The 26,306-nt window shown below is 36.2% G+C and overlaps 1 protein-coding gene across 1 annotated transcript; it reads left to right on the top strand.

Moving 5' to 3' along the window:
- Positions 1-238: 238 nt before the first annotated feature.
- mtrr (5-methyltetrahydrofolate-homocysteine methyltransferase reductase) lies at positions 239-22,849 on the top strand. Its single transcript, XM_059524538.1, has 15 exons — positions 239-366; positions 1,086-1,239; positions 1,332-1,482; positions 1,561-1,678; positions 1,762-2,140; positions 2,406-2,519; positions 3,131-3,284; positions 3,446-3,534; positions 3,706-3,886; positions 6,666-6,708; positions 7,211-7,397; positions 7,711-7,829; positions 18,012-18,104; positions 22,042-22,227; positions 22,337-22,849. Exons 2-15 carry the CDS (start codon positions 1,096-1,098, stop codon positions 22,479-22,481), a joined length of 2,103 nt encoding a protein of 700 aa, XP_059380521.1. The 5' UTR covers positions 239-366; positions 1,086-1,095; the 3' UTR covers positions 22,482-22,849.
- Positions 22,850-26,306: the final 3,457 nt, after the last annotated feature.

The following is a 26,306-nucleotide window of genomic DNA, read 5'->3' as shown; positions in this document are numbered from 1 at the left end:
CGGGAAAATTTGCTAAATGTTGAGTTATTACTTAAAGAATAATTTAAAACACCAAAGAAAATTGTTTAGGAATAATAAATAAATGAATATACCTCTTTCTACCAAATGTAAAACTGAAACATAAAAATGGTTTATTCCACTCTCGCGATAACTCCAACACATAACGCGAGTACAGACACAGATTTATATTCCATTCAGATTGACTAAACATATTAAGATTTGTTCTTGATTAGTATATCTTTTAATTTACAAATCGCTTATTTCTGCAAGACCATGTGCGAGTCCGCGGGATCCTGTTCCTCCAGCTCATAGTCAGTATGTTACTCGGCCTAAGACGCGGTTGGAGTTTACATTCACAAAATCAAGGTACCTTTTATCAATTTAACCAATTTAATCTCACCGCTCATAAGTTAAATTTGTGACCAAAAACTATTTTATACTTCGGATGGTCTAAAAAGAATGCCTTGTGTATTTAACACAAAATTGTCAACTATAAATGAGAGTGCAGCCTGTTTTGATTTCTTTTAAAGGTCTGATGTAAATAATCACATGCCTACAGCTGTTCAATTCCAGTTTATACATAGAAGATGATGCTTTTTGCCCCACAAACATGTAAACAAAATATAAGTATCACTGAAAACGTATTATGTTTGCAGATATTTGTAATATAAATGTATTATGCCTATTACGAATATGATCAGGATAGCAATGTCGCAAAATCAGCAGAATCACAAGCCATGTAAATACATGGTTAACAATCTCATTTCTGAATAAGTACCATTAACTTTAAAATTAAATTAAAGAGATATGTAAATTAAATATAAACGCTTACGTAATTAAATACCACATCAATCATGTTGGAAACTTGCTTTGAACTATCTGATGAATTTATGATTTTATGTAACTTTTAATTAATTGTTTATTATTAAATTGTGTTTGTAAATATTTCATAGTACATAATGATGTATAATACATTTAATTATAATATCTATAACAAATATTTAATTCTAATGTAAAAAAAATATTTTAATTGCTTTTAACTACATGCAGAAATGATTTTCCACATTTGAACCCCCTTTGTCCAGCTTTTATAGTATGCCGTGTGAAGCTGCTTCTCGCTTCTTGATATTGTATGGATCTCAGCGCGGTCAGGCTCAGTCTCTAGCTGAAGAGATCTGCCAACAAGCAGCCGAACATGGGTTTACGGCGGACATCAGCTGTCTGAGCAACCAGCACAATGTATGTTTCTTGGCTATTACTTTTCATGGATATCAGATCTTTGATAGTCATATATCAGAACTGACTAATGCAACTCTCCCATGTTTTCCCAGTACAACTTAGATGAAATCCGGCCAGTTGTTTTTGTGGTTTCCACGACCGGTGATGGGGACCCTCCGGACACAGCTCAGAAGTTTGTGAGAAAGATCAAAAACAAATCTCTTCCACACGACCACTTCTCCCATCTGCGTTATGCACTGTTAGGTAAGATGATCTGTCTGTTATGTTAGCGTTAGCGTGAGCTCCGCCCATGAGCACTTTTTCATGCTGTTATCTATGCAGCTTTGGGAGACACAAACTATGCAAATTTCTGCAACGGGGGCAAGACCATTGACAGCCGTCTGCAACAGCTTGGTGCTAAACATTTCTATGCCACTGGGCATGCAGATGACGGCACTGGGTAAGCATGAATGTTAAGTAACAATAAAAAGCAGGTTCTCTGAGATCTTGCCATGTCAAACTTTCAGACTCTTTTCTTTCCAGACTGGAAATAGTGGTGGATCCTTGGATTGAGGGCCTCTGGGACGCTCTGAAAAAAACGTTCCCTAGCATGGCTACTTCAGATCAACAGGACGCTGTCCTTAGTGACAGTACACAGGACAGTTTTCATAAAACTGCATCTGGCCAGGAAAAAAATAAGTCGGATCTAGAAGTTGATCTTCATCTTTTAAAGCTGAGTGAAGCAGACTCACAAAAAGGAAAAGGGATTGAATCTGACAGCAGAGATGTAGAGACTGTTTCTGCAGTGTTGGTTGCATCTCTGAAGCAGTCGGTGCCACCGTTGTCACAGTCCGCTCTTAATGTTCCTGCACTTCCTGCTTCATATCTGGAGGTCCGTTTGGAGCAGGTGTCAACTGAAGGGGTATGCTCTTTTTGGAAAATACAGAGATCAATTCACAAAACACAAGCCGGACAGAATTTCTGTTTAAAAACTTTTGCGTAAATTCATTGCATTGTATACATGGATTTAGGAATATTTATTATTTTCATGAATAAGGTCTATTCATTAAATGTTTCAGTGTTTAAGGTTGAGAACCAGTTGTATAGATAATGTGGGATAAAATATAATTCCATTAATTGTTTCTATTATGTCTATAATTTAGCTAATTATCATACTACTTTAATAGGAGAAAGTCCCATCTGATAAAGACGGTTATCATGAGGTGTCCATTTCAAAAGCAGTTCAGTTAACTCAAGATGATGCTGTGAAAACTGCCATCTTACTGGAGCTTGATATTTCGGTGAGTCCATATTTATTCAATTTTATTTAAGTGCTGATGCAGCAGTATTAAAATTCTGGTTGTTACAAATAAACCAATATTTATTTGAATAATAAATTAGGTATTTTTTTATTTAAAATGAATCATCATAAATGAATGGCTGATATTAAAATTCCATAAAATATAATCGAAATAAAATATATAAAACTCTACATAATATAAATATAAAAGCTACAAGTGAATGTACGCATCACAATATTAAAATGTCAGGTATGAAAAAATGGATATTCATTCTGCTAACATGATTATTAAATTATTAGTGTTTTTTAAAAAGATTCATAGTTAATCTAAACGCCAAATTAAAGGTAATCTAAATGTAAAAAAAGGGAGAAATGAGCACAAATAATTAAATTTGTTAGGAGGAATACATAAACATGCCTACTTGACTGATCCAAAACTAAATTCTAATAATACCCAAAAGTTTATTTGGGTATATATAATACCCAAAAGTTTACTTTAGAATTTGGTTTGGCATCAGTCAAATAGACATGCTTATGTATTCTTCCAACAACAACAAAAAAATCTATGTTGTGTTCGTCGTGTAGGAGTTATAATGAATGTCGTCTCTCCAGGAGCAGAACCTTGTTTATCAGCCTGGAGACGCCTTTGATATTCTCTGTCCAAACAGAGCCAGTGAAGTTGAGGAGCTGCTGCTCAGACTGGATCTGCAAACGTGGAAGAATTGTGCTGTTCAGGTCAACTTGCTTAAAAACAGCAGTAAGAAAGGTATTGCAGCCGTTGTTGACATAATCAGTGACACCAGGAACATTCTCCTCGAACTGTGGCAGAAAACAGATAATATAATGCATTCCGCTCACAACTCCGAGAACTAGATTGAACAAACAGAAATGCTGAATAAATACACAGCCCTTTTTTTTTTTGCACAGCAGCAAAAGTTCCTCTTCACATCCCACAGAACGGCTCTTTGCAGTTTATTCTCACCTGGTGTTTGGGGATAAGGAGTGCTCCAAAAAAAGTAATTTTGTGTTATTAACCCTAATGTGATCGCTGCTGTTGAAGTTCTGAACCTTTGATTTAGCATTAGCGCTTACTTCATATGCAACAGTGCTTTTGATGAACCGGTGGGGATGATTTATTTAGCTTTCACATGCAAGGCTGTAGTCTGAAGATTCTCTTGTGCTTTCAGGCGTTTGTGCGAGCATTGGTGGACTTCACTCAGAACGGTTCAGAGAAAAGAAGGCTTCTGGAGCTGTGTAGCAAAGAAGGCTCAGCAGACTACAACAGCTTTGTCAGGGATGCCAACGTATGTTTGCTGGATCTGCTTCGGGCCTTCCCATCCTGCCTACCTCCACTCAGCCTTCTGTTCGGTCAGTAAACACACGATCTGCTTGGAATTTACTGGAATGTGGCTATTTTTGAATTTCATAACAGCATATGCAATTTGCATGGTGAATGTGGCTGATGTTTGGAAGCTTTTGCAGTGCTTGTACCACCAGATGGCAGTAAAACAACATCAGAAACAAGCCCCAGCTTTGCTTTTTCTCCTTTTAAAGGCAACTGCATATAGAGCCTCTGAAAAAATACATTTTAAACTTAGCATTAAATTTGAGACTCACCAAAGCATGTCAGGGGACACGAGGAGAATGATGATGAATTCTGCAAATATAAACTAAAAATTAAGGCTGTCAGTCGATTAAGATACTTAATCATTATTATATTTCATAATTAATTGTATTAAATGCCATCCGTCTCTTTTTAAGGGGGAAAAATTTGAGTGCATGACACTCTATATTGAGAACATATATGTACAGCTGTATAGAAACAGGATTGTGCGCTCTTTACTGATCTTGCACGCACAAAAACACAAATTCTTTCTTAAATCATATTAAATAGGCACATAAAAAATGTGAACCCCACATTATGTACTCTAAATTTTTTTTTAAAATGTTTTTGAAAGAAGTCTCTTATGCTCACTCATTCAACTCCAGTCTTTAGTGTCACGCGATCCTTCAGAAATCATTCTGAGAACTTCAGAAATCATTCTGAGACATTTCTTACTATAATCAGCGCTGAGAATGGGTTTGACTCCTCAAAAGAACAGCAAACTAAAATATTTTGCAACCAAATTTAATGCATTTTTTCTGAATAAAAGAAAAAATAATTGTGACCCAAACTTTTCAGTGGTAGTATTAGTTTTGCACATTGTACAAGAAAGCACTGTGCAATGTGATTAACCTTTACAATGTAAAGTTGATATTTTGAAATAATAAACCTTTAAGATTATTTAATCCTTCAAGCGATAAGTGGATATGTTGTTTCAGAGATTTCTTGTCCTACAGTAAGCCTCTGCTGTGCAATAAAATTCTCCATCAAGGTGATAAATATGCCGTCACCTGGATTTGAGGTGCAGCTGGTATTGCTGAAATTATTAATGCATGCCATGCTTTAGAAAACTGCAAGGTAGTCATAATGCAGTGACCCTCCCAGTGGATTGTTGCATTAGATGCGTGTACATGTGAAGTTTTAATCTGTGTGAATATTACTGTGATTTTGGCAAATTAAGGATTAACACAATGATTCTCCATGGCACAAATTGACAGAAATGCTGGTTCAGCAGTGTTTGACAGGACATTCATTTTAGTCCTAAAATCACTCTGCACTGGTGTGTTCTGGCAGTAAAATCATTGTCATCAGTCAAACAGTTTTTTCTCCTGACTTTTAGACTTCCCCGACATTAAAGAGCAGTGTTTTTTCCACCAAAGCACCATGTGCCTTTTTGATATATTTGTTTGCAGTCATGAGAGGCTTTGATTGCAACAGCTGCTCGCTATATGGAATGTTTGATAGTAATTAATTGTTAATATTGAGGACCTTCAGCATTCCCATATGGTGAGCTTGAAATGAACATTTCAAATTGATTCATCATATCAGCGAATTGGAGAAAATGATATTTCATTTGCCGACTGATGAAGGGGAATTTTAAACAATTTATTTGAGCTGAGAAATAACAACCTCTGTGTTTTTAACAAGAAACGTTATGTTAAGTGTAAACAACATCTTAAATTTCACCGGAAGTCATAAAATCATGTTGCACTGAAATAAAAATGATTGGGTGAAAACCAAATCAAAATTTCATTTATACAAGCCTTTGTTTGGAATAACAACAAAGTTTTGAATGTTTTAATATTTTTCTAAGTGATTATAGTATGTTCTTCTTTCAGCTACAGTAGTATCACTACAAAAGTAGAAAATGGAAATGAAAGGAAAGGTGCTAGAAGCTTCTTTGTCTTCTGAGAAATGATTTTTGCATTAAATGCCCTCTCGGTCCTTACACAAGCATAAGGAAACTCTTTATTAATGTGTCAATAACAAAGAGCATGTTGGAGACTGTAAGGCACAGCTAACTCTAATGCAGAGTCTGTGTGAGTTTTGACGGCAGTGTGCTTCCAGAGTCTTCAGCAAGTGTGTAATTCAGTACATTTTCTGTCAAATATTATCATTTGCATTTACACCAAAATGAATTAAGCCTGCATTATTTCACATGCGTGCTGCTTTTTCTGCATGTTGAAGAAAATGTTGTTGGATGGTAAATCAGTAAATCAGAAAACAGTTGCTTTGCTTAATATCTTTGTAGAAACCATAATTTTTTCAGAATTCTATAATTATAAAGGTCAAAAGAACAGTGTTTATTTGAAATACAATTTTTTTTTGTAACATAAATATCTTTACTCTAACTTTTGATCAATTTTGTGCATCCTTGCTGAGCAAAACTATAATCATTTTCTTTCAATCTTACTGACCCCAAACGAAAAAATTCTAAATTCTAAATGATCAATTATGGATAAATGAATTGGCCTAGCCAATATTTCTGGCCCTTAAACTTCTTAAAACATAAAATCTGCTGAACCTTTCATGATTTCATATACTGTACTTGCTTTAAACATCAAGGATGTCCTAAAAAGTAAGTGGCAATGAAACATTGTGTTGTGAACTGAGCTATTCTGAGAAACTGGCCCTCACCAACTCAAGAGGCTTGGGTATCATCCAGAGGGGTGATGCCCTAAAAGAGGAACTCAAGACATGGTCGAATAGCCTCAAGAACACAATGCCATCTTCATCTCTGATCTCTCCTCTGCCTCATTACAGAACATTTGCCAAAGCTTCAGCCCAGAGCCTATTCATCTGCCAGGTAAGAGACATATTTAAACAGGTTTAAACACCTGTGCTTTATATTTGGACTCAAAAATTAAAGCAGAGACATATCCAGGTGTTTATTTTCTGTCTTATCCTCATTTGATGTTGTGAGGTTTATTATAGACAGACATGAATTTGATGCACCACTTTCTCTTGCTTGATGATACTCCATTTGTTGTGATCAAAGTCAAACACTGGATGCAAAGGATGTCCGTTCAGAACTGCCTGACACACTTTCATTTGTTCTCTGCCTGTCTCTTTTGGCTTGTAAGTGGTCTGGCATCTACACTAATGTCTTATGTTTAGTACGCTGATGCTAGTAGAATACACAGAAACATTAGGGCTCTGAAATATTAAAGTCCGGTCAGCGGGGGTCCCCAAGGCGCGATAGAGGCAGGCCATTAAGAGAGAGATAATGAGGTCCACAGGCTTGCTCATGTTCAGGGTTGGTTCTGGATTGTTAGCACTTAGTCTCTTATTTTTGTCTTGTTCCTCAGCTCCAGCCTTCAGCTCCCTGGGAAAGTTCATTTGGTGTTCAATGTTGTGGAGTTCCCTGCACGTCCCGAGCATCCGGCGAGGACTGGGTTGTGCACGGGCTGGCTGGCTGGTCACGTCTCCTCAATCTTGCGGCGCCTTGGGACGGTACTGGCTTCAGAGCGCCCAGGCACATCAGCCCTGCCGAAGGTTAGCAACGTAGCATTACATATTAGCGAGCCAGTTCACCTTCGAATTAGCTTTTCACAGACCCTGGGAGGATTTGGGCTGAATTGGGTTGTTTGATTGAGGTAAAAGCTGGACAGCAATACTCTCTGAAGAAAGTGGACTAATCCTTGCAGCAGAATAGAACAACAACCACAACAACATAAAAGCTTTAGATGCTATCTACAAAATGTATGGAACTGGGTTTGTTCTAGTTAACAGATGTTGTGTGTGGGATTCCACAATTTAAGAATATTATCACTACTTAAAGCTGAATGGATCTAAATGTCATCTCCAGGTACATGTCAGGCCCCGTCCCAGCAGCACCTTCCACTTACCAGCCGACCCGTCTGTTCCTGTAGTGATGGTGGGTCCTGGGACAGGTGTGGCCCCCTTCATTGGATTTCTTCAACAAAGGTACATTCAGCAGATTTATTTCACCCTTTCTTTACAGATAATGTTGATACTGTATAATATTTTGTTATAATACCGTATGTGACCCTGGATCACAAGATGAGTCATAAGTAGCACATGTATGATTGTAGCAATAGCCAACAATACATTGCATTGGTCAAAATTATAGGGTTTTTTAATGGCAAAAATCATTAGGATATTAAGAAAGATCATGTTCCATGAAGATATTTTGTAAATTTCCTACTCTAAATATAATCAAAACTTAATTTTTGATTAGTTATATTCGTTGCTAAGAGCTTCATTTTGACAATTTTAAAGACGATATTATATGATCAATATTTATATATTTTTTGCACCCTCAGATTCCAGATTTTCAAGTAGTTGTATCTCAGCCATAATATATAATGCACTAGATGCCAGTTAATAATCAAATATGGCAAAAATAGGCCAAAAAGTTATATATACACATATAAAATCAGCTGATATTTATACAAATTTAAAATGATTATATCTGTAGATTTGTTAAATTTGTGACCATATAATAACCTTTATATATTCATACTTTTATTTAATGATGTATAAATTCAAACAGAAGTGGCATTTAAGATTTATATTATTACAAAAAAATTGAAACTTTCTATTCATCAAAGAATCCTGTGAAAATATCATGGTTTCCACATAATTATTAAGCAGCACAACAGTTTTCAATATTGATGATAATAAGAAATGATTCTTGAGCAGAAAATCATCATATTGGAGTGATTTATGAAGGATCACGTGGCACTGAAGGCCTGAGTAATGATGCTGAAAATTCAAATGGCATTTTAAGATATATTAATATAGAAAAGATATTAATATTTACATTTTTTTAATATGACTGTATTTTAACAGTATGTTTGCCATTTTGCTGTCAGTCCAAAGTCATAGTTGTTATTTGCAGAATGACTCCACACTCCATAGAGCAATAAGTCTAAACAACCCTTTATATTTAAATGTATGCATTTAGCAGACTCTTTTATCCAAAGCGACATACATTGCATTCAGGCTAACAATTTTCTCATATCATGTGTTCCCCGGGATACGAACCCCCAACGCTTGTTAACGCAGTGCTCTACCACTTGAGCTACAGGAATACAATTTATCATGTATCTTAAAAAAAAAAACAATAATAATGAATATAAATCATGTTTATTGATTCACATGTGTAAAAGCAGCATAAAAGCACCTCTAGGGTGATGAGGATAAATCTGAAGAGGTCGAAGGAAGAAGAGAAAGTGTAAATGTGCTATTGACCTGCTCCCTGCCATATTATCTGTGAAGCCTAGTAGTGTTTCTGAAGACCCTGGTGTTAAAATGAAGAAGGGCATAAATTCAGGATCTGGTTGTAAATGTGTCTTGTCGAGGCCTGTCATCTCAGCGTGTGGTTTAGACTCTATGGCCTATGAAGAGTGACACGACAGAACTACATATGAATGAAGCCGTCTGCCCTGGCGGGTGATGTGATGGCTGCTGTGTGTGTACACAAATAGTTTGTAAGTGACACAAGGGCCACAGGTACTCACAGGGGCTAGTGTCCAAGATGAACGCGGTTGATGAATGTTTCAGACATGTCTGGGGGACGGTGAGAGTGGGACGAGACATTAATGATGAATGGCAAAAGTTGTCCTCAAACACCACTTTACCTTCCAAACAGTCAAGGTTGAGGCATTCATGCAGCACAGCATGTTTGGTTTAACTCCAGGCCATGGATCAATAACAAATTGGTTTCTTTTAATGTTTTTATGCACTATTTATATGGATTTGCAAATATATATCTATTTATATTAATATTCCTATTATCAATTGTAATAGTATTTTCTAAGTATTTTTTAATAACCATATTTTATGTTTTCGTATAATGTTCTACTTTTCAATTAACATTTAATTAATTAACGTATTGGGGAAGAATTTCCCCTCCAGTTTAGGGCTCATATTCTGTATCTCAAACCAAAATCAGTTTTGCTGAACAGTCCTTTAACAATAAGAAAAGTTCCACAATTATAACAGAAGTTGCCTGCTCATTTGTAGACAATATGACAGCAATTTACACATTTCCCATCTCAAGTACAAAAGCCTTTTCTTGGACACAATCGTCCACAATTGAGACCGATTAGTCATGGATGTGCAGGATTACTGCCAATGTGTGCTGTTGAACTTTGTTTCCATGCGGTTCTTAACTTGAGATTCTCTTAAATACAGCTACCTTGATGCCAGCCTTCAATTAAAGATAACGATCACCATTCTGTCAGCAGGACATTGTTTGTGTCACAAAGCTCAGTGTTTCCTCTTTAGGAGCAAACAGCATGGGACACTTCGATTTCCTCCTCTGTAAATCAATGGCAGCAGGCAGACAGCCGGAAATGTATTGTTCTGTGGAGAAAGTAAGGGACTTGGTAAGAATCTCACAAGCCAATTCATCTGTTTGCAGGCTGCCAGTGAGCTTTAGGCGGAAAGGACTTGATGCTTCTACAGAATTAACTGAACAAAACTATATTACTGCCTTCAAAAGTAAAATTAAAAGTAGCATTCTGCTGGATTGCTATATAAACTGCAGCGTTCTCAGTGCATTTAATCTTTAATTTGATTTAATGATCAATCAACAAATTAAACTCACCTGTACTGCAAAAATTACTAAAATGTAATATTTATTTGACAAATAATCAATTTTATTGTCCCTAATAGTCAACATTATGCAGATGAAACTGTAATATGAACTTTGGCATTGTTAAACTGCTCACTGCATCATATAATTAACACAAACTATCCATGTATGAATCTAACTTACTAAGAATGCAGACTTATATAGTTAAATTATATAAAATAGTGAAATGGCTCCAGAGCTCTGTCCTGTTTAGTTGCATCTGAGAGAGTGACATGTGGGCTACAATGAAAGAAAACAAATTCACTCCTGTTGGTTGTTCGCTTTACGAAATTCTTAGCTCATTTGCATAAAGTTAAACATTTTGTAACTTTGTAGAGTGACACGCATTGCTTAACACTAGAGGTGGGCGATATGACCAAAATCTTGTATAACGATATGAGTTATGGTATTTTATGGTAATAATATATTTCACAATAGTTATTTTGGCTTGAAATAAGGTCTTTATGATATCAACATTTTTGATACCATAGAAATGTCATAATTCTTGTTACCAGTGTCAATATCACAAAATACTAATACTGGCCTAAATTAAAAAACAAACAAACAAGCAAAAAAACTCAAGCTCACTGAAGACAGGTAAACAGCCAGCGATTAAATTAGAACCTAATTACAATCAATAGGACAAAAAACTACAGTAGAACAAATTAATAATAAATGCTACATACAATGTATAAAGTAATCAAATGTATAAAAAAATTGCATATTCTTCACTTTATAAATTAAAAATATATTTTGTATTATTAAAGTTACAGAGGTGATTTAGTCAAGAGCTGTGAGAGATTTTCTCTGTTTTGTTGTTTGATTAACATGAATGACAGAAAGAAGTAATATTAGACTGCTGTCACTTTAAGAGCTGCCTGGTTACAAATGTGCTTTCTTTTTCAACTGTTTGCTTTCACTTACAACCTAAATTACTGTGTTTACTTGCAAACATACTTGTTGGGCATTTTGACAAGTTTACAATACAAATGTGTGTATTTAACAGCTCAAGGCCTATAAAGCGGAGAAAAATAACTCCGTTCAATACTCCCGCTCTCTATGAGCACGGTCTCTGAGACACCATGGTCATAAAGCGAAATGAGTTATTTTCCACTTCTGATTGCCTTTCAATAGCTTAAAATCACTTGTTTTTAGACCACAATGCTTAAAAACAATCTGTTTTCGTGACAACGTAGCACAGCAAGGTAGTGCTGCAATGAAGCGTCGACGTCATCGATTACGTCGACTACAAAAATACGTCGACGTGCGTGAAATGCGTCGACGCGGCACACTGTTTACATCTCGCTTAATGGCATACTGGGAATGGAGAAAGTTGCATTCTATCATAAAAACAGAGACCACTGTTATCAAAAGTATGGGAATACTTCAAACAGAGGCCAAATAAAATGGCCATTTGTTCCCTTTGAAAAACCGATATGGTGTACCACGGCAGCACAACTGCGATGCACGAGCACCTCAGAGGAAAACATCCTGGCGCTCTCCGGTGTTACGGTTTAACTTGTTACCGTGTGATCTGGTGACCAACTTCCTGGTTCAGGTCTCTGCTGCAGATGTAATGGAAGGACCGCAGCAGATTCGGCGATTCTAAAAGTACAAACTGATGTGATATTATTAAGTGTCTAATAAACGCAGATTTGCTCATTGCATGATTCTGATATTCTTGTAAAGATTACAAGTTATTGGTATGATCACCCGTAGCGCCTGAAGTAAGGATAAAATAAAAAATAAAGTAAGTCTGTGTTTGCGCGGGTTTCGAACACGCGTTAGGGGCCGTTTACATATCGCGCCTAAAAACGCGTGGAAAACGCTAGTCGCGCCGCTTTCTCTTTCTCTCCAAAGCGCTCGGGCAGTTGCGCCCCTGGGGTGTCTGCCGTTGCTAAGCAACCATGACATGCTCTCTCCATGAAGACGCGGAAATTTCAGCAAAGGATAAATGGATTTGCAGCACTAAAAATCACTTGCAGTAGCTCTGCTACTAAATTTATTTCAAAATGGCAATCCATATACAGCTATGATCAGCAGTTCCTTCATCTTAGCTGAGCTTTCACCGTTGTTACGGGAAAGGATGAAACTGATTGGTTAGTTCTTGTCACATGACCTGCGGTGCGCTTGCGGCATTCTGAAAAGTTGAGATGTTTTTAACTCGATGCGGATGCACCTGGTTTCACGTGCGCGTCGCGACCACGTCGCTTCCATTATGAGCGCATATACCGCGTGCCTACATTGGAAATAACGAATTTGAGCGCGCAAAAGACGCGATATGTGAACGGCCCCTTAAAAGACAGCTCGCCACAAGACAACAGTCACAGACCACCGAGCTACCCAGAATCAGCTCCAGATCTCTGGAAACCATGCTAAACCATAGCAGAACCCTGACTACATTTTATGGTTTGTGATGCTAAAGAACATTTTGTAACGTCTCAGACAACTGTAAATTTGTGGCTACTGTGGTTTAATTATAAGTGCTATCATAAACTCATATTTACCATAGTAAAATAATTTTCTTTGCCTCTTTATTTTTGTATACTGTAAAAACTTCAACCACATTGGTTGAAAATTAATAAAGGTTGAAATATTATATTAGAAGTTGTCCTTATATTTTTTTGTAAAGTTATCCAAAGGATTCATTAGCTAATCAAAAAAAGAACATTCGATTCATTATTTATTGCAATAAAAATAATCCTTAGAGTAGTCGACTAATCGTTAGATAGAAAAATAATCGTTAGTTGCAGCTCTACAGCAAGGTCACGTGTGACCGTGATAAGAGACAACAACAACAACAACAACAATATTTATTTATAAAGCACATTTAAAAACAACCAAGGCTGACCAAAGTGCTGTACATAGCAGAGAATAAAATGCAGAGCAGTACAGGACAAAAGAAACAACTGAAAAAATAAAGCAAAAAGAAAAAATAAGCAGTAATCGTATCAGAATCAATGAGCATCAAAAGCAAGAGAAAACAAAAAAGTCTTTAAAGAAGATTTGAAGATGGAAACTGAAGGAGCCAGTCTGATATAGAGAGGCAGATTGTTCCAAAGTTTTGGGCCTGCAGTCGCAAAAGCACAGTCGCCTCGTTTTTTAAGCCTGGATCTAGGCACGATGAGAAGACAGTGATCGCTGGATCTCAAAGTACGAGAAGGAGTGTACGGACAGAGCAGATCAGTCAGGTACTGAGGGGCCAAATTGTTAAGAGCTTTGTACACAAAAAGTAAAATTTTAAAATCAATTCTGAATTTAACAGGTAGCCAATGGAGTTTGAATAAGATAGGGGTGATCGACTCATACTTGCGTGTCCCAGTGAGGAGTCTAGCTGCTGCGTTTTGCGCTAGCTGTAGGCGAGAGAGAGAAGACTGAGATAGACCTGAGATAGAAGTAAAGTGAATTACAGTAGTCTAGTCGTGATGTTACGAATGCGTGAGTCACTATTTGAAGATTACTCTGAGTTAAAAACCGGTTTCACGATTGTCAAAAATCTCTACCGATTGATACATTTTCTACTGGTATATCGCCCACCCCTACATTCTGTCGCCAGTGGACACGACAACATAGCAGGGTCCTTCTGCAGAAAAAGTAAAACTGTGGTTAAATGTTATAAAGGCAACGAAATGCTTGTTCACATCCGCTTGTTTGTTCACACTTTTCATACTGTTCGCCAGTCAGAAAAATTTATTATTACAATAAGCTTTGAGGTCACCGTATGTCCCTTGCTTTCACAATGCTGTGCATATTCTCAGAGGTAAGTGAGGAGGATTACACCGTATGGTGATTTATAAAGGTGAATGTTCAGAGTAGGCCACTGACTTGCTTTCATTCTTCATATGAAAAGGTATCAGCTATTGCGTTAGTTTCTATTCTACCCAACGGCAGGCTGTAATTTTTTTTAGGGATGCAGATATGTCATCCTCACTGTCGCAGTACAGTTGATTTGTATTCAGAATGGGATCTGGTCTGCATGGTGTTACAAAATGGAATCCAGGTTTTTCATATTGGTACCGGCCCCTCTGGGGCAGCATAAAGCCCTACTAAAGCTAGTTTATTGAAGCCCATTTCCAGATTGGATATTGAACTCCCAGATGCTAATGGCTCTGCTGTGGACCCTCTGTTTGTTCAAATGCCAAACTCAGTTGAGCCAAGCTCTGAGCAGATGGGCGTGACCAAAAGAAGCATCCAAAATCTTAACCTGTCTCACAAAATATAATTTCCTGCAGAGAGGGACAGCAGGGAAATGGATGTGACAAGCTGTGTTTGGTTATGTGTGTTATTTAAATTCCTCATCAAGGCAATGCATAAAGTTATTACTCTCAATAAAAAAAATAAAAACAAAACATTTCCCATGCATTCATGGTTTCATTTACCATTTAATCAGTGGCTGTAATTGTTTGTGTAACACTGAGAAAGTGTTTTAGGAAATCCAGAAAGTAGAGTGTTTATTTCAAAGGCTGTATAAGGGGGAGGAGTCGAACATCATTAATGCGCAATTTGGCAACTGTAGGAATAGAGGGATCGTTTAAAAGAGCCATTTGCTTTTTTTGGTAGTTTATTTACTCTAGAATGTGTATGTGGAATGGCTGGACTATTTTTTTTGTTAAATTAGGTTTATATTTATTTTATTTTATATTTATGTATACATTTTTGTCAGCTTTTATAGCTGATTCCATGTCTAAGTTTTTGCCATAAAAGTAAATAAAAGAGCAGTTCTAAGAAATAATCACAAATGTGCGGTATATTGTGCCAGTTTTGACAATATGTACTTGTAATTATAGGTCACGATTTTGAGAAATAGTGGCAATTGTGGGGTATAAAGTCTTTTTGATTTTGAAGAATGATTTTGAAGAATAGTTGCAACTTATGTATAGATTTGTGTTTTTAAAGTTGTAATTTTGGGATATAAAGTCACAATTTTGAGAAACCGTCACACTGATATGTTTAAAGACATTATTCTGAAAAATTGTCTCAGTTGTGAGGTATAAAGTGGCAGTTTTCCATTTTAGGTTAAGACACAATTGACCCTACGCAATAACTCGCCCCCCCTTTGTTACTGTTGCTACGTCCGACAAGCCATGGCACTCTCATTCCACACGATACATCCAAAAATACATCACAGAGCAAAGAGAAAACTGACAACATGCCAACAGACAATACAGAGCAGGTTACTTTAGGTATGAAACAATCTTTTTTTTGTCCTTATTAGAAATTCAAACAATAAATACCATTTTGTGGCTGTTTAATGTGTCATGACAGATCACTGTAACACCTTAGTTAAAGCAGCAGTGAAGTTATAGCGTGCCATAAACATGAATCTGCTGTTAATAAGGTATCATGTTTCAACTGCGGATAGGCGGTCAATATGCACCATTTTTCAAGTTCAAGCCCACCAACGTTAATCTACTGTCCTGTCTGGTCTATTGGTTGGACAAAAATGGCAGATTTGGTGTTATTATTGGTCAAATTGACACTCGATCAAACTTCATGTGAATGGTCAATTGTAGGTTTTATTTAGGTCTTTCTGAATTTAAGTAGAAGTACTTGCATGCTTATTGCCTACATAGTAAATAGAAAAAGCCTGGGGGTGTTTTTAACTGATGTCACACACAAAGTAATCTCATACCTGGTGTATAAAAAGATGCATGATCTATTTTACTAACATCAGTCAGTAAACAACCCATTAGCATTCTTTTGCCTGACTGTTGCTCAACATGCCACTAAATTAAATATAAAGGCATCACAATAACAACTGTCTGACAGAATGACTCAGAAGTGAGCATTTTGCTTTGCTCGCCAGTTGTTCACTGCATGCGATGGGTCACTGAAGCAAGGACCTGAAATGAAAAAGAACAGATTGTAGATGTTTGAAGAGAAGCTCTGTTTTGTTTTCCTGTGGTCATCTCGTCCACACTGTGGCTCATTGGTATTCAAATCGCAATTAAACTGTACGTTCAGCAGATGGGGAGAGCTTAATGTTGGAAACTCGGCTCACTGCAATGTTTTGAGAGTTATCAGCATGATGGAGGGCATCTCACCCTCAAAGTCCTTCGGGTGTTTCTACATTCCACTTCTATTAATGCTTCTCAAAGTTCCAGACCGTGTTCTATTTCTGAATGCTTCATTTAGGTTGGCCGAGATGAGTAAAGGAGTAGACGCAGTGGAGTTTGTTTCTGGCCTGTATGATGCATCTCTAACAGATCTCTTCCTCTATCATGTTGGAGTAAAGATGCAAGGGCCTAAAGAAGTTTTGATTGTGTTTGTGCGACGGCTACTCTCTTATCTCTGGAGAAGTCTCTCAACCTTTAGCAGGTGCAGTGTACAGATAGTGCCCAGTACCTGTATGTCACCTTAGTGTAGGGAATTCTGGGAACACTGCTAGATCTTTTGGTGGACTTGCTCTTAAAGAACACGTCCAGATAAATATAAAGGTCTTCTCTCTACAGATTGAGTTTGTGTTTTTGTGTTGATGCAGCAGGTCAGAGAGACTCATATTCAAGAATTTCAAGATTGTTTGCCCTCGTTTCATTTCCAAAATATCCTGACTGCCTTGTCTATAAATAACATTTAATTTAACTTTGAATATATTTAAATAAATTTGGGTGTATATCTTTGCCATTAAATATATTAAACATTTTTGTATATATGATAGGGTTGCTATGATTTTAGTAGTCTATATCAATACTAATGAAACATGAAATATTTTGTCATATATATATATATATATATATATATATATATATATATATATATATATATATATATATATATATATATATATATATAGAGCATAAGAGATTTAAAAAAAAAAATCTAACATAATCATATCACATCCAAACTTTTGAACGGTAGTGTCTATATAAGTAAATATTGCTGAGGTTTTCAGTGATTTTCAGTAAGTAATAAGGAACGATTTTAAATTAATTTAAAATCCATTTTAAAAAAAAGTTATTGTTATTATAAATATAATAGACTGTGGCAGGCCTATTAGGCTTAATACACAGCCTGATGCATGGAGATCATATTTTGACTCAAACCATATTTTTTCCCCCAACTGTTTACATTCACTTATTTACATTAATAAATCGCCAAGAGACATTTTAAGTAAGAAGTGCATTTGACCATTTGCACACATTACCATGAGGCGTAAACATATAAATATGCATGCAAGCATTAGAAGCAGCCGCCTGTCAGTCAGACAGCCGTTGGCTACTGAATTGAGTCTGCACTCAGTATTACCAGACCTACAGAAAGGCTGCGATTACTTTATTTATGTATGTTTATTTTAATATTGATTTGGTTCTGAAGTAAAGGTCATTTTGAAATCCCTAATTGGCATTACTTTGGCCATTGGCCATTTACCTCTATAGATATCAACATGAAAAACTGACTGATTTAAAAAAAAAAATTTTTTTTAAGTGCTTATTCAGTATGTGTGTTATAACTTTTTATTTTATGAAGACATTGTTACATTTTGCATTATTGTTTTGACCTGACAGAGAGAAAGAACGTGAAGTGAACCGGGAAGCAACTTTTGGAGAGATGTGGCTCTTTTTCGGATGCCGCCACAAAGACAAAGACTTTCTTTTCAGGTATGTGCATCACAGACATGCAAAAAAACACTTTCTTAATTTGTTGTTTGTCTTATTTTGCAGAAAAAACAGCCTTAAATTGATATAACTGTACTTGAAAACCAATTGAGTTTATTATACGAGCAGTGTTCAAAAAATAAATCTTGAAGTGTTTTTTTCTTGTTTTAATATATAATAAACCTCAGAATATTTTGTTAGATGCTCAAAATGCAACAATTAGGCTATGAAACAAGTTCAGTTTTAAGATAATCTCTAAAGAAGCCTTATTTTCTGATGCAATCTTGTCTCCCAAGTAAATTTATGATGTTTTAAGAATGTTTAAATATATTTTTCACTGGAAAAAAAATAGTCTGATTAAGAAAATGGATTTTTGCAGTTCAACCACACCATTATTCCACCGTCACCCATTGCATCCTGATCATATGTTATCTCCATAACCTCAGAGTATTTTTCACTCGATCTGCCAGCTTCACACAGGCTCTTCTCTTGGCTGCTATCAGCCAGAGGCTCCTGTTGCACTGTCCTTGAGAGTAATGATTGGGAAAGCAATGAAATTAAAGTACTCCCTCTGAGAGTATGGGGCATATGATACGAGACATTATATAAGATGATTGGGGTCTGGCTCTCCCATAGGCACACAGTCATAACTCATAGGCAAGGTCCTGAGTAATGACATTGGTGCCTGGATTGGTGAGTATTAAGTGTGTGTGTTGTGATGGCTGGGCGGCACACAACGTTGTATCAGCACTTGTCTCTACTTGACACAAGAGCTAACAACAAGATCAAAGTCAAGGTCCTGACACGCTTTGAATCTATCTACTCTGCCTTCAGTGGTCACGAAGAAACAAGGATTGTATTCATTAACGTTTTTATTCACGTTGGTCACGTTGTGGTTTCATTTGAATTTTTTTCTTCTCTGCATCGATTAAGACGATCAATAAAATGTGCTTGTTGTTTGGTGTAACACCCTCATTGTCGGTTACGCAAAGTAGAAAATAGAAAGTGCCGGTGGCATTTGAGATGAGAAGGAGACTGAAAACCTGGATTGTAAAACTCAATGCTCACCGAAAAAAACTAAAAACGAACCAGCTAGCCATCAGGCAGCCTGCTAAAGAAAACAAGGCGTCTGCTATCAATTCTAATCAAATACGATACTTATGAGTGTTAAAAAGGTGAAATCAGCCTCAATCAGTGTTGTTGAAATAAAGAACACTTGTCTTGGCCTTCTGTCACCAATGAGCCTCTTTGTTTTTATGGATTTGGATTACATGAGGAGGGAAAGCGAGCGTCTTAGATTCTTGAAAAGGGGACAAAGGATCACTCAAGTATGTTTTCTTTGTAAACATTCGATATCTGTCACCAGAATGCCAAGAACAGCTTATCTGCACTAGTTAAGATGGATGTGGCTCCCAGATGGACAACGCAATCATATGTACTCAAAACCATGAAGCATGTTCTATAAATAGACCTGATTGTTAATGACAGGGAGTTTCATAATTTAGATGTAAAATTGTTAAAGGGTTAGTTTAAAAAATTTAAATTAGCCCACAAATTAATCTCCCTCAATGCATCCTAGGTTTATATTATTTTCTTCTTTCAAATGAATCCAGTCGGAGTTATAGAAAAAATTGTCTTTTATCTTTTAAGATGTTTCAATGCCAGTCAGTGGGTGTTGCATTGCTTCAGTCCAAAAAAAGTTAAACAAAAAGTGCCCATCCATAAAAAAAAATTGTCTCACACGGGGGGTGAACAAAGGCCTCCTGTAGCGAATCGACGCGTTTTTGTAAGATAAATATCCAGATTTTAAATGTAACATGCAGGCTGAAGATCTAAGACGAATACGTTGTGCGCCTCTGGGAAATGTAGGAGCAAAGGAAACAAAGTTTCCTTACTTTACCAAAGGAAAACCAGTCTCCTCCTGGCTTATTTCGAAATCCTCTGACTTAATTTTTTTTTACAAAGCCTCGTTTTGTTCAGTTTCACCAGCATTTTGTTTTGTTCTCTCTCCATGCTCGTCACTAACCACGCAGCGCTGACGAGCTACAACATCCGACTTCACGTCTTCCGGGTCCCCACAGTCAGCAGAAGAAAAAAAGTGTTTATTATGTTTGAAATCTTGATATTTATCTTACAAAAACACATGGATTCTCCACAGGGGGCCTTACAGATGTGCGCACTTTATTTCACGTCTTCTGAACAGTGGATGTCAAACACCCGCTTACCCCCAATAAAAGGCTTGGAAGAGCAAGGACAATTTTTTATTTAACTTCGATTGGATTATTCTGAAAGAGGAAAATCACATACACCTAGGATGTATAACCAATTGACCCAGGTGCTGTGATGTCTGTTAATCAAAGAACAAAAGATAAAAGAGGAAATCAATATCTTTTGTAGCTTTTAGGATTCATCTATATTTAATTTAGAACGTTTGATAACTTTATTCAGTTTCTTTATAATTCTTACTTGCTGACGGAGTAGTCTAGATTGTTTTTAGTTCACTTAAATTAGAAGTTGTTATTTTAAGTTTAAATGCAATGTTGAATGGCTATAGCCAATGGTTAAATGTTAGAAAAAAAGAAAACAAATTTCTAGAGACATCAGTAGTATTGGTATATGTGATACTTGCCTTCAGGCATAAAAAAATGATGCCATTAAATATATACTGTCTTTATGTTGGTTCTACATTAATTTGAAGATTGAATGTAAAATTAAACACAATATAAAAGAATATTTAAAAACTTTAATGTTAGGTGGGATTAATCGCGATTAATTGTGGTTAATTTCAGAAAAACGTGTGATTTATACAAAAATAGATTGACAGTGTTAATATAATATATATGCAAATGCAAAGCTAAAGCTGTTAGCAGCTGTTATTTCACTCTTCAGTCTCTGAGGGTGTGTAGCTGTAAGTAATCGAAAAATCTGTTTTGCACAGCACTACTCAGATTTTCTTCAGAAATTTTCCAAAACAGTTTTCCTTTTGATTCGGAACTGGAAATTCTGTGTTAAGTGGTGATTTCTCATTGTGAGTGCATGTAAGTAAGTACTCAGGTGTTTGTGATCCATGTAAACATTTTCAGAGGTTGTGTGCAAACACTCGCTTCATCCATTACATCACCCATCTGTTTACATTTCAATTCGTCATCTTCCTGTAGCTTCAGTGGAAATGTATAGTAGATGCCTCAGAAGTTGTATCACAACTATTATTTGCAATAGTTATGCTATAGTTGCTATGTCTTTATTTACTCACCCTCAGATTGTTCCAAACCTGTAGCAGGACACCAAATAAGAAATTTAAACAAATAATATTGGTCTGACTTAATGAAAAATCTGGTACTACACAAGTTTACTAAAGACACTTTTATGAAGTCTCAATTTATTGTAATTGCAAAATTACAAAATTTCTCCTTTTGTGTGCAATAGAAAATAAAGTCATACAGGTTTGGATCAACATGAGAATATTCATTTTTGCATAAACATTTCCTTTAAGGCAATAAAGAGTGGCTTTTGCCAAGTGAACATTCGAGAAAAGCAGAGCAGTTGATTGCAAAAGAGACTCAAACCTTGAACTTGACCCTGTCTGAAACCTTCTCACTTTTCCATCTCATTTTTTTTTTTGAAATAGCACCCAAAGTTTTGTGAGAGGCTGAAATAAAAGCTGCTACAGAAGCGATTTACAACAGCAGCCTTGAGGTTTTATAAATGTTCTTGCCAGATGGATGAGGGAGATGAAAATTTTAGTTTTCGAATGCAATACACTAATGAGCACAAGTGTTGTTACTTTACTAAAGCAAAATCTGAGAGAATCTAATTTGCCATTTGTTCCATTTGTATGTTAAAATGCACAAGTTTAGTTTAACCACCACAAAAACAACCACTGACTGATGAAATAACAGTGAAACGCTGTAAAATAAGCACATTACTGCTTTTCTTCTAGAGAGGAGTTGGAGAGATTTGTGCATAATGGAACCCTGAGCCATCTGATCGTGTGCTTCTCCAGAGATGAGCCTGATGCAGCGGGAACCGTTAGCACTCCAACATATGTCCAGCATAACTTGCGTCTCCATGCTAAAAATGTTGCCAGCATTCTCCTCAAAGACAAAGGCTGTCTCTATGTCTGTGGGTGGGTACAAAACATTAAGTGGTTTGACTTTTTTTTTATTTATTTTTTTACCATGTGTACCATCGCATTTTGCTCAACGGGAATGAGACAATATCTCACGATTTTACAGGGATGCAAAGAACATGGCAAAGGATGTGAATGACACACTACTGGAGATCATAGGAAATGAACTTCAAATCGATAAACTGGATGCTATGAAGACCGTAGCAGGACTTCGTGAGGAGAAGCGATATCTACAGGACATCTGGAGTTGAGAAAGCACACTTACAGAGCACAAACAAATATTCATAGACAGATGTGCAAAATAACTTTTTGGCCCTTTTAGTTCATATCCACACAACAGGTGCTATTGAGTGAAAGCCAAATTCATTAACCAACTGCCCTAAGTCTCAATGCTTTTTCCCTCCCTTTCAAGTATTTTAAAAGCTTTTAGTAAATTATCTGAAGGTACGGTTAAAAACGCTTAGATTAGGTTTGTTTGTTCAAACTGTTTTTTTTTTTTTTGACTGTGCCTTTTATGCGGTTATTAAAGAGGAGCCCTGCATAACCGTTTCATTCTTTGAGGAACGTTTCTGTACATTTAGATACAGCGCAGGTAAAATATGCATAATGCATCAGAGTCGGAAGGCAGGAGGATGCTAGACACGAGAAACCAAAACATGACAGACTGGATGGGAAAACTGTCAGGAGCTGCCAAATCCAGGATCATCTGCAGCATTTCCGTGTTTTTCAATTCCAATAGTTTTTTTTAAGATTAGAGAGGATACTCTAGAGTCAACCATTTTTTTCCCCCAAAAAACATTTTTGCTATGTAGGTTTGAAATTCACCTCCGGTACCCAGAGCAATTATACTAGTCTAGAGATTTGGCCAGTCTATTGTTATACCCCAACATTTTATTAAAACTGCCAGGCTAAGAAAACTTTTTAATTAATAGTCTTCAACATGATACCTGTACTCACTGTAATTAGTCCAGACTAGTTGTTTTATGGCAAGGGCTGTGTAACAGTTCTTCATGAATGATTAATTTTGGGTACATAATATTCACACAATATTGCACACAAAAATATTCTCGTAGCTTCATAAAATTACAGTTGAACCACTGATGTCACATGGACTATGTTAGGAATATCTTTATTACCTTTCTGGGCCTTGAACGTGGTAGTTGCGTTGCTGTCTATGGAAGGTCAGAAAGCTCTTGGATTTCATCTAAAATGTTTTCATTTGTGTTATGAAGTTAAACAAAGGTATTGGAATGACATGAAGCACATAAATGACAGAAGAGATGATCTTAAATAAACTTGTTTCTACCTTTAGTCGACAACTTTAATGGATACTTTGATATTCCACCAACGATTTTAATGTGATTGACTTGGGATTGTAATTCTTTTCCTCACTAAAGCCGTCAAGTACACATATTTATACGTTTGATTATGAACGATTTTCCAAATACTTTTTTGCTTCAGATAAATCAATTGCAATGATGTGATTCACATCATAGCTGATTTTCTTGGTTCATGGCTTATATAACTCTTTAATAAACTTTTAAAACATCCTTATGGGAAACATGAATGGAAAAATTGCTTTTCTGACGAAGCCAACGCAGCTGAAGAAGTGGACTGCAATTAACACAACAAAAGCAACTAGCAGCATGTGGCATCTCACTTATCAAATGCCTGTCATTATTGCAAATAATCAGCCAGTCATTATTGCTAAATTAGCCTTCTCAGGTGTTTATTTGGTGATAGTGACCAGCTGACTGTACTGTAGGCTATCTCTTACATATCTTTCTTTAAAATCGCTCTATGGCTAAACATCTGTTCCGTGACATTTCGTTTTCTGTATTCCCTAGCTTGGTGGCATTAATCATCATCTTTATGACCTTTCTTTACATGCATCTCAGACCACTTTTGTCTCAAGTGTTATTGCATAAAGAACAGACTTGAGAGTTTTCTGTCTGTGTTGCTGAAGCCTGGTAAACACTGTTTGTGCACGAGGACTCTTGAAGGCGATGTTTCATGTCAACACTCCAGAGGGTCAGAAGGCTAATGAGACCGTGTAATCACGGAAGAATAATTACAGAATCCCTCACCTCATGAGGTTATGAAGTTATGAACACAAACCCCTTTAGGATTTCACATCAGTTGTGAATTAGGGATCCTACGGATTATAAATGTAGTCTCAGAGCGAGAAGAGGGTTTCCAGCTTTCAGTCTGAACAGCAGTGAGTAACGGTGGAGCTGTGATTTGGGATGGTCATGAATTTATAAGTGTGGCTCTTAAGATTTAAAACAAGCACTTGAACTTTTATGGGAACAATGAAGTTGCAATTGACTAGAAGCAGTGAATGAAAAATGCAAAAAAAAAAAAAGAAAGAAAGGTGCTCATGGTTGAAAAAAGGGTTAATAGTACAAAATCTGCTCTGGTCAAGCCATAAATAAATATAAATATATATGTATATATAGTATATAATTGTTTTAATTTATTTATTTGGATATAATGAAAGTCAAATGGGGCCAGTGTTGACTTTCACTGTGTACAAACAAAACAAAAGAAACATCTTTTCACCGAAGAAAGAAATTCATACAGGTTTGGAGCAACACAAGGGTGAGAAAATATGACAGAATTGTCATTTAAGTATGAACTATTCCTTTATCTATAGGGAGCTGATGGAGACAAACACTTTGTAAACAGCATTCAAGGTATTTGCTGTATAAACAGCAAAAATCAAATCCTCTGTGAAGTTTGATTTAGCTGACCCATTTAAAAACAGATAAAGCCAAAAGAGAGCAAGGGGACATCGAATCATCAGGTTTTTGCCTTGTTTACATTTTTGTCTTTTCTATCCCATGAGCCTCTCTGCTTGTGAACGAGTGTTATTTGCATCTGCACTGGGGAACGGCTCTCTGGAAAGGCACATAAATGAATCCCATAATGAATGTGCTGCATTAATGATGGGTTTACTTCTAAATTAGATGCTCTTAATTAAAAAGGTTCAAGGTGCCTTTATGACTGGAGCACATAGAAGAGAATGGTAATCTGGATAAATCACAAAGGCCACAAACTTGCAGCATGCTGGTGGTTATGATAGATCTCCCTGCTAAGAATGGCTTAAATGAAGCAGAAAGATATGTGTTAGAGGTAATGATTATCATTAGAGGAACCCTTCGCTTCAGTCCACTGCAGTTTCTCTGGTAGTTCGTCCAGGTGTATGATATAGTTGACCGTTTCTGGGTAATTTTGTTAGGTTTGACATTTTGTTGCCACTGTAAAGGGAAGGGTAATGACATTATCAAGTCTTGCCAGTGCTGAAAAGGATTTTTAATAAACTCTATAGACCTCTACAAAACTCTTTTCAGTATAGGGCACAGAGTTATAATCTACCCAATAATTATAACAATAAATGTGCTATTTAGTATTGAAAAGGAGAGGTCAAATGCCATTATTCTGCTTATAATAGCCACCAATTTTACAAAGAGGAGGGCTACAGCTCAACTGTTAGATCTGCAAAAAAAAAAAAAAAACTGCAAAAATTTAATTTGAATAAGTCATTTTTGTCTTGTTTTCTTTAACTCTTGTACTTTTTAATATTAATAATAACTATCATTAATAAATGATAATTAGCATTTTTGTATTCAGAAAATATATCTTGAAGTTAATCAGTAAATCATTGACCATTTTTGCATTGTTTTAACCATATATCTAACAAAACCTAGCAAGGGTTATGATTAAATCAAAACCAAAGGGGTAAGAAAAATTAATATTCTATTAAATCACATCTTAACATCATTCACTTTTTTTGCTAATCAACTACATACATGTTAAACAAAGACAAAATACTGAAAATGAAAAGAATTTTGACATATAAGCCTATATAAAATCTATTGTGTTAACTTTCACCATTTCAGTGTATAGATGAGGCATGGAGTTTGTCTCCAAATTGTTTCTTGCGTCACTGAGACATTTTTTAATAGACTGATTCATTTTAATACTACAACACAAAGAGGAGAAACACATATCTATTGGTTAAGGTTGCTCATCAAAGGAAAATAGCTTGAAAGCAAACATGGAGTCAGGTGCTT

The sequence above is a fragment of the Carassius carassius genome, chromosome 35, assembly GCF_963082965.1.
Source record: "Carassius carassius chromosome 35, fCarCar2.1, whole genome shotgun sequence".
NCBI classification, from domain to species: Eukaryota; Metazoa; Chordata; class Actinopteri; order Cypriniformes; family Cyprinidae; genus Carassius; species Carassius carassius.
Note: the sequence above shows the minus strand (reverse complement) of the source record. Positions and strands in the feature narration are given on the sequence as shown.